This window comes from Ovis aries, chromosome 9, assembly GCF_016772045.2.
Source record: "Ovis aries strain OAR_USU_Benz2616 breed Rambouillet chromosome 9, ARS-UI_Ramb_v3.0, whole genome shotgun sequence".
Lineage (NCBI taxonomy): Eukaryota > Metazoa > Chordata > Mammalia > Artiodactyla > Bovidae > Ovis > Ovis aries.
The window spans coordinates 93784172-93799084 of NC_056062.1; the positions used below are offsets into that span (position 1 = coordinate 93784172).

Consider the following 14913-nt stretch of genomic DNA (forward strand, 5'->3'; position numbering starts at 1 on the left):
GCCCCGCCCCACCTTCATGCCCCGCCCCCTCCCAGCGGGCGCCGCGCCCCGCCTCGCCCCGCCCCTCGCCCCGCCCCCGCTCCCGCCGGCAGGTCCCGCCCCTCCCGCCCGTTCCCAGCGGCCGCCGCGCACCGCCTCGCCCCCTCGCCCTGCCCCTCGCGTGCGTCGAGATGGCGGAGCTGGACGTCGGGCGGCATTGCCAGGTGGAGCGCTGCAGGCGGCTAGGTGATGCGGCGTCCCAGCCCCGGCCTCGGGGGTCCGGGCCGCGCTCTACCTGCGGGGCGGCGGGCGGGGCGTGAGGGCCGCGGCGCGGGGCGGAGGCTGAGAAGGGGCAGGGCGTGTCCTGCGGGCCCCGCAGTTGGCCGGGTCGGAGCCTTTCTGGCGGCCCTGGGGCCTGGGAGCGGCTTGTCCCCCTGAGGGGCCTGCGCGATTCCTGGAAGCACAGCCGGCAGCGCGAGCCCGCCGCTGTCTGATGAACCCGGGAAGGAGCGCGTTTTGGTGTGGAAAGCGGGAGGGTGCCCCGTCCCGCCGCGGCGACCTGGGTCGTCGTCCGCAGCCCTTCCGTTGTCTGTCAGCTTTGAGCCTCGTTTTTGCTGGCTGCTCAGGGGACGGACTTCCAGTGAGAAGGCCCGGAGCCTTGCCTTGGGAGCGTGTCTGTGCGCTCGCAGCTCTGTCTTCTTCGGCTCTGACTGTCTCTGACTTAGTAGACGTGTACTGAGCACCTGCCTTGCTTCTGGCCCACGTAAGGGTCTAAGACATGGCCGTTTCCACAGAAAAGCTCTCAGGGTGGTTCGCTGCGTTTTAGAGCTTCAGTCAGGTGATGTTCTGTCTCTGCTGAACTGAGAGACCTTGTGACACACGTAGTCCAAGCTCACGGCCAGTGGGCGTGTGGCACAGGCCTTAGGAATGTGCAGCAGGCAAGTCCTGAAGCCGAGAGCCACACAGAACGCCGTCTGTCTCTGGTACCTGGCTTGCACTCCAAATGGGTGCTATCACGTCTGGCTCGTGCTGTTACACATCTCGGGGCCAAACAAGTTTTCTCTCCCATTGCAGCTTCAGTCGTTGGTAGCAGGTACCCTGTCAGTATTGAGAGGGGCTCTGGGAGTTAGCCCAGAATTAGTGGGAGTGCTCCAGTTGATCAGTGATGACCTGTTGTAGACGATGGGCTAAAGGACTCAATCCCTACCAGGTTCTTGTTACTTACAGGACTCTGATTATAGCTTTCACCACTGGCTGTCATCCTCCGCCATTCAGTAGGCAAGGACCGATGTTTCCTTGCAGACTCTCATAGGGAAGCTTAGCCGATTGGGTTTTGACAGTAAGTGATGTAATTCTGGTATACCTGATTATCAAGTCCCTGATATCTACCATCTGTGACATAGTCCATCTTCCCTTCCAACTTCAGGTGTCTCTTAAAATGTCAGCACTGAAATGAGGCCAGGGTCTGGCTCCTTTGGAGTTCAGATTTTTCGCAGTCTCTAGTGGAGAGCAGTTAAGATTTAGAGGATATTGTGAGTACTAGATTTCATTTAGCTTCTGGATGAATAGAAGAATGGTGTCAAGTGTTAGGAAATTACCTTAACTCTTACCTCTGGGTCCTCTTAGTTTGCATCTAATACTTAGTTGGTCACCAGAGCCTCTAAAAGTAGCAATCATGTACATTTTCCCCATTTTAAAGAGACATATGAGTCTTGCAGGGTAATGTCTATTTCAGTTTTCTTCTCTTTGACAAATACACATCTACATGTTTGGTATGGAATAGATGCTTACAATACCATGCTTTCAGGACAATAGTGACAATGCATTAAGCTCACTTCTCGGGTGAGGGAAGAACTATATTAGAGTCCTCTTGTCCCACAAGCAGCAAATAGCCAAGGGTCCCTTTGGGTTCCTGTGCGTGTGTGTCAAGTCACTTCTTTCGTGTCTGATTCTTTGTGACCCTATGGGCTCCAGCCTCCTTGGTCCGTGGGTTTCTCCACACAAGAATACTGGAGTAGGTTGCCATGTCCTCCTCCAGGGGATCTTCCTGACCCAGGGATTGAACCTGCGTCTCTTACATCTCCTGCATTAGCAGGCAGGCTCTTTACCGCTAGCACCAACAGGGAAGCCCTGGGTAGGGCCTCTTTTTTCTTATGGGTTAGGAGACCTTGTAGGATGAGATCTTTTGGAGTAATAGTGGCTTTCTCTCAAGTGCAGTACTTTCTGTTTTCATTTTGTAAAGGCAGTGTGATTAGATATATCCAGCCTCACTTGTCTGTGTACTGTAATTTATTATGACATACATTGAAAACAGATTAGAGAATGAGTGATTATATTCAGCGATTTGTGGTCAATTGCCACATCTAAAAACAGATACTTTCGTGTGCTTTCCAAAAATTCATTTCCTGACTTAATTGTTGCTTAGTCCTAACTTAGTTGTTCCTTAACAGCAAGGAAGGAAACAATTCAGAACTAAATTTTTCACTATGAATCCATCTATTTAATTTCTGGAATTTCTTTGAACATGTCTCTCTACCTAGTCACCCCAGGATTTTCCTCAGAGTTTGAGTCTATTCAAAACAAGTGAATTGTTGTAATTATTCTTGTTAATTACAGTTCTTATCTTACTATTCTTATCTTTTACATATCTCATTTAGTTTTTACAATTACCCTATGAAGTAAGTGTGGCATATAACACAGATATGTACACACAATAGATAGACACACACACACATATACATATGCACACAGACGCAATGTACTTATATCCTATTTTTATCTATATTACCTAATAATATATTTTTGATTTTGTATACATATACAATACCATATACTGTATCTATATCTATATATATATCTAGTGTATATATATATATATATATATATATATATAAAACCCAGAGCTCTACTGTTCAGTAACTTGCCTAGCATTGCTAGATTAGTAAGCAGTGCAATCAAAATTGAAATCTAAGATTGTCACTTCAAATACAGGATTTTTGTGGTATATGGTCCTCAGAAGCAACATCTGGTAAATCTGAAGCAACATCTGGTAAATAAGGGGAAAAACACAGGACTTCTTGTTTTGATTTGGTATGTTACTACAGGTAATATTTATCTCTTGATAATCTGGTTACTCTCAGAGTACTTGAGGTTGTGATAGCTTTTGTTTAACCACTACTTGCTGCACTAGGATATTGTTCAAAAGGAAATTTCTCCTGTAACCACAGTTCAGTACTTGATTCTTTTTACTTAAGAAACCTAAATCAAAATCAGGTACTGACCAGAACATATAACATTTTCCCTTTATTTTAGATTTTCTTCCATTTGTATGTGATGGATGTTCAGGAGTATTTTGGTAAGTTAAGTTTTTATGCAGGATTTAGGAGTAATTTTAGTGTTTATATGAGATTTATTTCTAAAAAGCAGAATGATTTAAATAGTCATTTAGCCATTGATATCTGATATTCACTAGAATAACCACTTGAGGAAAAAAGATTAGTCATGGGCTCTGATTACTTATGCATATATGTGGCTAGTCTAGAGTTATGTGTGTGAGTTTTATGTAACAGTTATGTGTATTAATCACAAGGAGATAATATATCCAGAATATAAAGAATATCATTTTTTAAATCCAATTATGATTATTAGTTTTTATTTTTACTAGTACAATGAAAAGAGTCCAACCTATATATTTCTTAAATTGGGTTCTATATGGCCTTGGCATATACATTACATGCAATGTAAAACCTGGGAACAAACAAGAATTTTGGAAAATGTATTTTCAATTAAACTTTCAAGTATCAGGCATTTAATTTATTTAATAGGGCACTGAAGATAAATTCTTTTCAGACAATAGTTCAGAAAGACTTATTAGAAGTAAATAAAAATAGTACATATTTTTAAGTCATTCAGAACTAGAATACTCCTTTGACATACTATTATTAGTTATTTTTGAGAAATAAAAGGAATCGAAAGAGCCTCTGTGTTTTCACATACCTTAAAACACTCAAAGTAAAAAGGTAATTGAGAGGTGAATTATTTGCATTCACATTAAAGTGGAACAGTAGTTGGGTTTTAAAACTTACGGGACTATAGGTGCTCTTTTGTTTGTCTTTTCAGCTTATTCTTGTGTACAGAATTGTTAATGTCATGTGAGTGTAATTAATCTTAAGGATTTAACCATTAAAATATCTCAAATTTCTGCAGTATCTTTAAGTACGTTATTTGATTACATTTAAATAAACACTTTTCTTTGTTATTTAAGCCTTGAACACAGGAGCAGAGAGTCCCATAGCTGTCCTGAGGTATGTTCATATTTCCTAGTGAAACGTGTTTGTGTTTCAGAATTTGATTCTGTTTATTGTGGTTGTGCTGTGTCTTCCCTGCTGCTCACGGGCCTTCTCTAGGTGCAGAGCACAGGGACTCCTCTCTGGTTGCCGAGCGTGGGCTCTGGGCACCGGGGTGCGGTGGGTGCGGTGTTCAGACTCGGGCTAGTAGGCTTCGGTAACTGTAACTGTGACTCCCGGGCCCCAGAACACACAGGCTCTAGTAGTTGTGGCCCACGGGCTTCAGTTGCTCCACGGCATGTGGGATCTTCTGGACCAAGAATCGAACATATGTCCCCTGCATTGGCAGGTGAACTCCTGTCCACTGTATTGCCAGGGAAGTATTGATTCTGATTAAAATTTGGCATACTAAACTGATTTATAAGAGACTGTTACTTTATATTTTTTCCCAATTTGTTTTAAAAATAAACTTTTCTCCTTGGTATTTATAAATTTTTATTCTTATAATTTTCATTCCTTTACACTACAGTTCTGTGGAGGTAGCCCACGTTTAGCTTCAGGCTCTATATTTATGAATATGTAACAGAATTAACATCCTCATCATGTGCTCCCTCCAGTTGGCTTCACTGTGTGCTCATTTTCACTGGTGCCTGGGGTTAGGATTCTGTGGTAATAAACTGTGCTGACTCCATCAGCCTTAGATCATCAGGAGCAAACCTGTAGCCCAGCAAAATCCCTACCCTAATTCCGACCACATCAAAGATTAAAAAGAGCTGTTAGATAAAAGCCAAAATATCATCTTTATGACTGGTAAAGAATAAGTTGAATGATGAAGCTAAATGTAGAGCCAAAAAGATCTTCAAAGAAAATCCAAAATTAGGTGGATCTGCCACCTGTCACAGCAGTGCTGCCCCAGGTTTGGCCTCTTAGGAAATAAAGAGAAAGCTGAGCCTAATTAATTTTCCTGAATTTGTAATCAGAGAAGTTGCTCCGCCTCCTTTGGGTCAGAGGTTGGCCAGAAGTTAAACTGAATTCACTCCATTTGGAAAGAAGCATTTGCCTGCCATTTTGCAGTTGATATTTATTCCTTCCCACCATTTACCAAACACTTTACCAAGGATTTTTACATCTGTTCTCTGAATTATAAAAATTAAGATTAAATGAGCTTCAGTCAAAATCTGGCCCTCTGAAGTTTTGATGATTTGAGGGATATAAAAATTAAATAACAGGTATTCTTCACAGAGCTAGAACAAATAATTTCAAGATTTGTATGGAAATCCAAAAAAACCTCGAACAGCCAAAGCAGTCTTAAGAAAGAAGAATGGAACTGGAGGAATCAACCTGCCTGACTTCAGGCTCTACTACAAAGCCACAGTCGTCAAGACAATATGGTACTGGCACAAAGACAGAAATATAGATCAATGGAACAAAATAGAAAGCCCAGAGATAAATCCACACACCTATGGATACATTATCTTTGACAAAGGAGGCAAGAATATACAATGGATTAAAGACAATCTCTTTAACAAGTGGTCCTGGGAAAACTGGTCAACCACTTGTAAAAGAATGAAACTAGAACACTTTCTAACACCATACACAAAAATGAACTCAAAACGGATTAAAGCTCTAAATGTAAGACCAGAAACTATAAAACTCCTAGAAGAGAACATAGGCAAAACACTCTGCGACATACATCACAGCAGGATCCTCTATGACCCACCTCCCAGAATATTGGAAATAAAAGCAAAAATAAACAAATGGGACCTAATTAAAAGCTTCTGCACAACAAAGGAAACTATAAGCAAGGTGAAAAGACAGCCTTCAGAATGGAGAAAATAATAGCAAATGAAGCAACTGACAAACAACTAATCTCAAAAATATACAAGCAACTCCTACAGCTCAATCCCAGAAAAATAAAGAACCCAATCAAAAAATGGGCCAAAGAACTAAATAGACGTTTCTCCAAAGAAGACATACAGATGGCTAACAAACACATGAAAAGATGCTCAGTTCAGTTCAGTTCAATTGCTCAGTCGTGTCCGACTCCGCGGCCCCATGAATCGCAGCACGCGAGGCCTCCCTGTCCATCACCATCTCCCAGAGTTCACTCAGACTCAACATCCATCAAGTCAGTGATGCCATCCAGCCATCTCATCCTCTGTCGTCCCCTTCTCCTGCCCCAAATCCTTCCCAGCATCAGAGTCTTTTCCAATGAGTCAACTCTTCACATGAGGTGGCCAAAGTACTGGAGCTTCAGCTTCAACATCATTCCTTCCAAAGGAATCCCAGGGTTGATCTCCTTCAGAATGGACTGGTTGGATCTCCTTGCAGTCCAAGGGACTCTCAAGAGTCTTCTCCAACACCACAGTTCAAAAGCATCAATTCTTCGGCGCTCAGCCTTCTTCACAGTCCAACTCTCACATCCATACATGACCATTATAGGGGACTGGCATGCAAAAGTAGGAAGTCAAGAAACACCTGGAGTAACAGGCAAATTTGGCCTTGGAATGCGGAATGAAGCAGGGCAAAGACTAATAGAGTTTTGCCAAGAAAATGCACTGGTCATAGCAAACACCCTCTTCCAACAACACAAGAGAAGACTACACATGGACATCACCAGATGGTCAACACCGAAAGCAGATTGATTATATTCTTTGCAGCCAAAGATGGAGAAGCTGTATACAGTCAACAAAAACAAGACCAGGAGCTGACTGGCTCAGATCATGAACTCCTTATTACCAAATTCAGACTCAAATTGAAGAAAGTAGGGAAAACCGCTAGACCATTCAGGTATGACTTAAATCAAATCCCTTATGATTATACAGTGGAAGTGAGAAATAGATTTAAGGGCCTAGATCTGATAGATAGAGTGCCTGATGAACTATGGAATGAGGTTCGTGACATTGTACAGGAGACAGGGATCAAGACCATCCCCATGGAAAAGAAATGCAAAAAAAAAAGGATGCTCAACATCACTCATTATCAGAGAAATGCAAATCAAAACCACAGTGAGGTCACCATTTCACACCAGTCAGAATGGCTGCAATCTAAAAGTCTGCAAGCAATAAATGCTGGAGAGGGTGTGGAGAAAAGGGAACTCTCTTACACTGTTGGTGAGAATGCAAACTAGTACAGCCACTATGGAGAACAGTGTGGAGATTCCTTAAGAAACTGAACTTAAAAATAGAACTGCCATATGACCCAGCAATGCCACTGCTGGGCATGCACACAGAGGAAACCAGAATTGAAAGAGACACGTGTAACCCAATGTTCATCGCAGCACAGTTTATAATAGCCAGAACCTGGTAGCAACCTAGATGTCCATCAGCAGATGAATGGATAAGAAAGCTGTGGTATGTATACACAATGGAGTATTAGCCATTAAAAAAAATACATTTGAATCAGTTCTAATGAGGTGGATGAAACTGGAACCTATTATACACAGTGAAGTAAGCCAGAAAGAAAAACACCAATACAGTATACTAATGCATATATATGGAATTTAGAAAGATGGGAACAATAACCCTGTATGTGAGACAGCAAAAGAGACACAGATGTATAGAACAGTGTTTTGGACTCTGTGGAAGAGGGCGAGGGTGGGATGATTTGGGAGAATGGCATTGAAACGTATAATATATATGAAATGAGTCGCCAGCCCAGGTTCAGTGCATGATACTGGATGCTTGGGGCTGGTGCACTGGGACGACCCAGAGGGATAGTACGGGGAGGGAGGTGGGAGGGGGTTCAGGATGGGGAACACATGTATACCTGTGGCGGATTCATGTTGATGTATGGCAAAACCAATACAATATTGTAAAATAATTAGCCTCCAATTAAAATAAATAAATTTTTTAATTAATATACTGGTATTACTCAGGATTAACTGGAGAGAAATACTCAGAGTCATATAGTAAACATTATTTCTCACGTAGCTTATAAATCTCTGTGCTTGCTTTTTTCTTGTGATATAATTTGCTTTCTATGAATGTCTCAGAATGTCTCTCAGAGCTTATTAATTAAATAGTGAAATAAAAATCTTCTACCTTTAGATCATTGAAACAAATTTGGAAAAATGGTTAAGAAATTACTTCCAGTGAGATGTAACTATATTTTTATAGAGGATACCTTTAGTCATAGATTTCAAGCAGTTACCATTGGCCTTGAATGACACAGGTTTGAACTGTGTGTGTGTCCCCTTAGATGTGGCTCTTTTTTTTTTTTTCCACTAACTATGCATCACAAAGCGATGAGCCTACAGATGCAGAACTGCAGCTCTGGAAAGCTAACTGTGGAGACGTACTTGGATTTTTAACAATGTGGGGAGTTCGTACCCTAGCTCCTGAGTTGTCCAAGAGTCGGCTGAGTTCATTTAACTCTAGAAACCTGTTTACTTAGTACTACAATAGCCTAAGTGATCTGGATTTTTTTTTTTCCATAGAATCTTTTTCCTCTGGTGTAATTGCTAGTAATACAGTAGGCGGCGCTAGTGGTAAAGAATCTGCCTGTCAGTGCAGAAGATGGAAGAGGCGTGGGTTCTACCCCTGGGTTAGGAAGATTCTCTGGAAAAGGAAATGGCAACTTACTTCAGTAATCTTGCCTGGGAAATCCAATGGACAGGAGCCTGGCGATCCACAGTCCATGAGGTTGCAAGATCAGAACTGACTGAGCATACACACAAAGAATATTACATCATTGTGGAAACTGTATCATGGAAAAATATAATTTTAAGTGTTCTTTTACGTATATTTAAGCCTCTAAAATCAGTGTGGAAAGTGGATATGACTTGTCATTTGAGGTGATGGGCTGATTTCCTAGTCTGTGAAAGTCACTCAGTTGTGTCCAAGGACTATATACAATCCACGGGATTCTCCAGGCCAGAATGCTGGAGTGGGTAGCCTGTCCCTTCTCCAGAAGATCTTCCTGACCCAGGAATCGAACTGGGGTCTCCTGCATTGCAGGAGGACTCTTCACCAACTGAGCTGTTATTGGAACATTGCTGTGTAGTACGTTACAAAGTAGACTAAAATCATGGAGAACAGAGTAGTCGTTTTAACCTGACCTAGAAGATAAACACGCCACGGAAGGGAAATTGAAAATGTGGGGCAGTCAGCGCAGTGATCGTTCTGCACACAGCTGTTACAATCTGTGCAAGACTGTGTGGGTTGCTTTCACACGTTGAAGCAAAAATGCTCTGGATATCGAGAATAGATTTGTTGATTTGCGTTTAATGTGAAATATGACGCCATGCTCCCCTTCTACCTTTTCAGGTGACTGTAATCAACGAGAGGCCGGAGTCAGACCCCCGTGCATCTCACCCGTGCTCCTTCAGGGGCTGTGCTGAGAGAGGGCTTGTGCCCCTTATGTGTCCTTACTGTGAGAAGAACTTTTGCCTGAGGTGACCACTAAGACCGTTCAAACTGTGTATCTGTTTAAGTCACATGCAAGCACATGAACTACTGTCCCTCTTCTGTCGCTCACAGACACCGTCACCAGTCAGATCATGAATGTGAAAAACTGGAAATCCCTAAGCCTCGTATGGCTGCCACTCAGAAACTCGTTAAAGACATTATTGGCAAGTATCTGGAAAGCGTGTTTGTTGTTTACTTAATGCCGTATACTCGTGAATTCCAGAGCCCTGCTTCTGTCAGCTTGCCAGTTATAGAAGGTGCTATTAGCAGCCCTGATGGTTATAACTTGCTTTAGATTTTGAGGACATTCTTGTGACAGTATTTTTCACAAGTCTTACCTAGCCAGTGGAAATGTGGAAATTCCATCGAAATATCCGGCAGGTGTTCTCTTTTGCTGGACCACTTATCAGCTGGTTAACCATCTTGGCTAGAAATTACGTTCATGACGCTAAAGTAGTGGTTTACGTTCTTCAAAGACTAAAGTTAGGACTTCCTGATGGTCCAGTGGTTAAGAATCCACCTGCCAATGCAGGGGACAGGGGTTTAATCCCTGACACGAGAAGATCCCACATGCTGTGGGGCAGCCAAGCCCGTGTGCCCTGGAGTCTGTGTTCCTCAAAAGAAGCCTGAACACCGCGACTAGAGAGGAGCCTCATTCGCCACAAAGAGAGAAAGCCCTCATGCTGCAGCGAAAACCCAGCACGGCCAAAAACAAATAAGTAAAAATTAAATGAAAAAATAAAATGTAGAACTATAAAAAAAACAAACCTTTAAGAAAATGAAAGAAAAAGATCCCTTTTAAAAAAAAGGACTAAGCCGAGTCAGTTGTCCTCTGAATGCTGCTGATAATCTGATGTGTGAGGAAAGAATATATTTGTGATGTTGACCACTGTCACTGCCAACATACTCAACTGAATTTTCATTTTATATTAAGGGTAGTAATTTAAATTAAATTCTATTAAGTAAAAAATCTTCTGTAACCCTTCTCTGTAGAAGCGTTAGTGATTGCTTTGGATTAAATAGATTTAAGTTGGAAAGAAGCACATGTAACTCACGTTTTTTAATGTGCAGCTCACTTAACGTCCACTCAGTGGTTTTCCATTGTTCTTGTAAATATAATATCTATAGAATGAATGTGGTCTCCGTATATCTCTAGTATATGTAATTCATATATGTTTCAAGGCCACAGTTAATAAAACTCTGGAAAATGGGCAAGTTCCCGTTTGCTTATATCCTTATGCTTGCTTCTTAGATTCCAAGACAGGAGAGACAAGTAAGCGACGGAAAGGTGCAAAGAATAGTGAAACAGCTGCAAAGGTAGCGCTGATGAAATTAAAGATGCATGCTGCTGGAGACAAATCATTGCCACAGGTTGGTTTCAGATATTTAGGAAACAAAAAGTTCCAGATACGGTTGGAGCCCCCTTTGTGCTCTTCCCTTTCATTAGAACCGACTAAACCTGAACTTGATGTGAATCATTTCTGATATTACAAGGTATAAGCCTGCATAAATAATAGTCTTAGGAGTTTTTTGTGTGTTATAGAAATGGCAGGAAGCCGTATGTATCCTTCAACCTTTCTCTTCTACCCTTGGTATCATGTTTTTAAACATATATCCGTGCCGATATGTTTAGCCTCTTTCATTCATTTTGGTAGCTCACATTTTTCTGTAGTATGTATGTACCACAGTTTATCTATTCTCTTAGTGAACACGATTCAGATTCCTTTTCCAAGCTGTTTACTGTTATAAACTGTTCACAGTGAACACCCTGTGTACACATGGAACACTTCTCTAAGGCAGTTTCTCTCAAGCTCCACATTATCAACTACATTTTCTGTAACCACCCAGCACACATGTGCCTACATACATGCACAGGTGTAGTAAGGCCTGTGAGGATATGTATCTGCTCTGGCATTTTTTGTTCTATTTAAAGACTGTTGGCTTTATAGCCCCTGAAGGGTTGAGACCATCAATTCGAAAAATGATATTCCAGGGAACATACCTAGAAACAGAAAACTGGAGAATGGAGTTTGCTCATCTTTGGCTTTATTAGATGTTGTCAGTTTTTTATTGTTAGTAATTGTGCTGATTTATCTCCTTCTTGCAGAGTTTCCTGCCAGTGTTGGTATTGCTCATTATTACCGATCTGACAGGTTGAAATGACGCAGCACTGAGGCTTAAAGTTGAATTTCCCTGTGACAGTGAGGCTCAGCTCCTTTGCATGTGTTTATTGGCTATTTGACTTTCTCTTGTGAACTGCGTATCTTCTGCTGGGTTGTTTGGAACTTTTAAAAAGGTCTATAAGGGTCTGTATATTCTAAGTTCTGATCTTTTCTTGATTAAATACGTTGCACGTATCTTCTCTCAGTCTATAGCTTGTGTTTATTTTGTTTTTGATCTTTTTAGTGATCCAGACTTTAAAAATTTTAACACACTCAAATCTATTAATTATTTCTTTAGAATTATAAATCTTAAAATGAGTTTTTTACTTACATTTTCCTTTAAAAGTTATATTGCATTTTTTTTGCTTAGCTTTTTATTCCATCTGGAACTTAATTGTAAGTAAGCAGAGGCAGGGATTTATTCCTCCCCCTCTCACCCAGCGGGTTACTTGTCATAACCTAAGAAAGTGAAGAGTTCTCCCTTGTAATGTCGCTTCTGTTACACACCAGATTGTTCTGTAAATGTGAGACTCATCTGGGGATCTCAGTTCTGTTCCTTTGGTCTGACTCTCGGCATCACTATCATACTGTGTTAATCGTAGTAGCTTTTACAGTAGTAAGTAGGAGAAGGCTGTCCACCTCATTCTTGGCTTCCAACTGTGTCTATTCTTGGCCATTTATTCTTTTGTAAAAATTTTAGGATCACTTCATCCTGTTCTGTGAAATGGTGATTTTGATAGAAATTGTGCTAAATTTTAAGTGAGAGACAGTGGACGTCTTTAAAATTTCCTTCCTCCTATTCACCTCCATAGTCTATCCCAACTCTGTTTAGGTCTTTATTTATGTCATTCTATAATGCCTACCATACATATTTAGATGTCTTAAGTTTATTTGGCTCTTCATAATTTTTGCTGCCATTATAAATGGTAATTTTTTTAAATTAACATTTTCCTAATTTGGTTATTGGTGGTTGTTGTATAATGTCTTTCTATCCAGCAAATAAACTCTGATAGTTCCCATATTTTGTAGATTTCCTGTCTAGTTTTCTGTGCGGTCACATCTTCTGCAAATGATGGTTTTGTGTGGTTTTTGTTTTCAAATTTTCTGTTCTATCACTCTTCCCCCTTCTCACTACTCTGTGTCGCTGTATTGGCTGAAACCCCCGCCACAGCGTCCGATCACGTAAGTGATAGCGGGGGTCTCTGTCCTGTTTCTGACTTCAGTGCAAATGACTCTAAAGTTTCATCACTAAATATTATATTTGCTTTGGATTTTTGATAGTAGCCTTCCTTGGGTTAATAATATTTTTCTATTCCTAGTTTTCTAGGAATTTATATCAGGAATGGGTATTAAATATTGCTATAATTTTTTTCCTCCATCTGGTAAGATGATTATCTGGAGAAGGCAATGGCAACCCACTCCAGTACTCTTGCCTGGAAAATCCCGTGGATGGAGGAGCCTGGTAGGCTGGTCCATGGGGTTGCGAAGAGTGGGACACAATTGAGCGACTTCCTTTTCACTGTCATGCATTGGAGAAGGAAACGGCATCCCACTCCAGTGTTCTTGCCTGGAGAATCCCAGGGACGGGGGAGCATGGTGGGCTGCCATCTGTGGGGTTGCACAGAGTCGGACATGACTGAAGTGACTTAGCAGCAGCAGCAGCAGTAAGATGATTATATATTTTTTTTCCTTATTAATGTAATGAATTACATTGATCATCTTCTGTTGTGAATCACCCACATATTCTCAGATAAACCACTTGACTCTGGTATATAATTCTTCTGAAATGTACTGCTAAACTGATTCACTAATACATTATTTACTGTTTTGTCATGACATTAGTAACAAAAAAAACTAGTTGAGTAGCTTTCCTCTTCTATTCTTTGAAATAGAGGCATATTGTTCTTGAAGGTTTGGCAATGGTTGTTACAACCTTCAAATTTATTGCGTTTTGTAGGGGGAGGATTTTGAATACTAATTAATCTGTTAAATAGTTCCTTGGTTTATTTGGATAATCTATGTCTTCTGAAATATATGTTGGTAATAACATTTTTCTTAAAAATTTTTGTTTAATACAGATTTTTCAGCTTATTGTTACTTACCCACATCTCTGTTGTGTCTTTCATTAGTCATTCTTAATATTTTTCACTTGTACTTTGATTTCCCTTTGAATGGTCTTGCTAGAGGTTTGTGTTTACTTTTTCAATTTGCATTTTAGTTTTTTCAAAGAATTGTGTTTTGGTTTTATTGACTTCTCTAATGTTTCTTTGCTTCCTGCTTTACTGATTTTGTTTTTATATTATTATTTCCTTTTTCTGATTTGCTTAGATTGTCTCTAATGTTGTTCTTCTAACTTCTCACATTGGATGGTGAGCTTACTTTTTCAACCTACTTATTTAGGTGTTTTTTTCTAGGGGAGGTAACTTTATTTTGGGTTTCCCGTGTGGCACTAGTGGTAAAGACTCCGCCTGCCACTGGAGGAGACATAAGAGATGTGGGCTCAACCCCCGGGTCGGGAAGATCCCCTGGAGGAGGGCATGGCAACCCACTCCAGCGTTCTTGCCTGGGAAATTCCGTGGACAGAGGAGCCTGGCGGGCTACAGTCTATGAGGTCACAAAGAGCTGGACACGACTGAAGTGACTTAGCACACATGCATGCAACTTTATTTTAATACAATTTCAAATCCAGAAAAGTTCTAGAATAGTACAAAGAATGCTCCATGCTGGTTACCCCGGTGTTCCCGTTGCTGGCATTTTGTCCTGTTTGTTATTTCCCTCTATTTGTCCACGTGTGTGTGTGTGCGCGGGCGGGCGTGTGTGTGTGTGTGTGCGCGCGTGCGTGTGTGTGTGCGGGCGTATGCGCGTGTGTGCGTGTGTGTGTGCGCGTGTGTGCATGTGTGTGTGCATGTGTGTGTGTGTGGGCGTATGCGCGTGTGTGCGTGTGTGTGTGCGCGCGTGTGCATGTGTGTGTGCATGTGTGTGTGCGGGTGTATGTGCGTGTGTGTGCGCGCGTGCGTGCGCGTGTGTGTGTGTGTGTGCGTGTGTGCGTGTGTGTGCGTGTGTGTGCGTGTGTGTGTG

At 41.5% G+C, this 14913-nt stretch overlaps 1 protein-coding gene across 2 annotated transcripts in view; it reads left to right on the forward strand.

The window, feature by feature from the left end:
• The window catches only part of ZFAND1 (zinc finger AN1-type containing 1), a 27135-nt gene continuing 12222 nt past the window's right edge, over positions 1-14913 (forward strand). Inside the window, exons 1-6 of one of the 2 annotated variants that reach the window (XM_060393544.1) lie at positions 1-203; positions 3292-3334; positions 4244-4283; positions 9533-9660; positions 9746-9837; positions 10926-11044. In XM_060393544.1, the coding sequence (XP_060249527.1) occupies positions 17-203; positions 3292-3334; positions 4244-4283; positions 9533-9660; positions 9746-9837; positions 10926-11044 (609 nt within the window). In that variant the 5' untranslated portion in view covers positions 1-16. Of the gene's footprint in view, positions 226-3291; positions 3335-4243; positions 4284-9532; positions 9661-9745; positions 9838-10925; positions 11045-14913 lie in introns of both variants that reach the window. The other variant, XM_027973259.3, reaches the window with a different exon arrangement.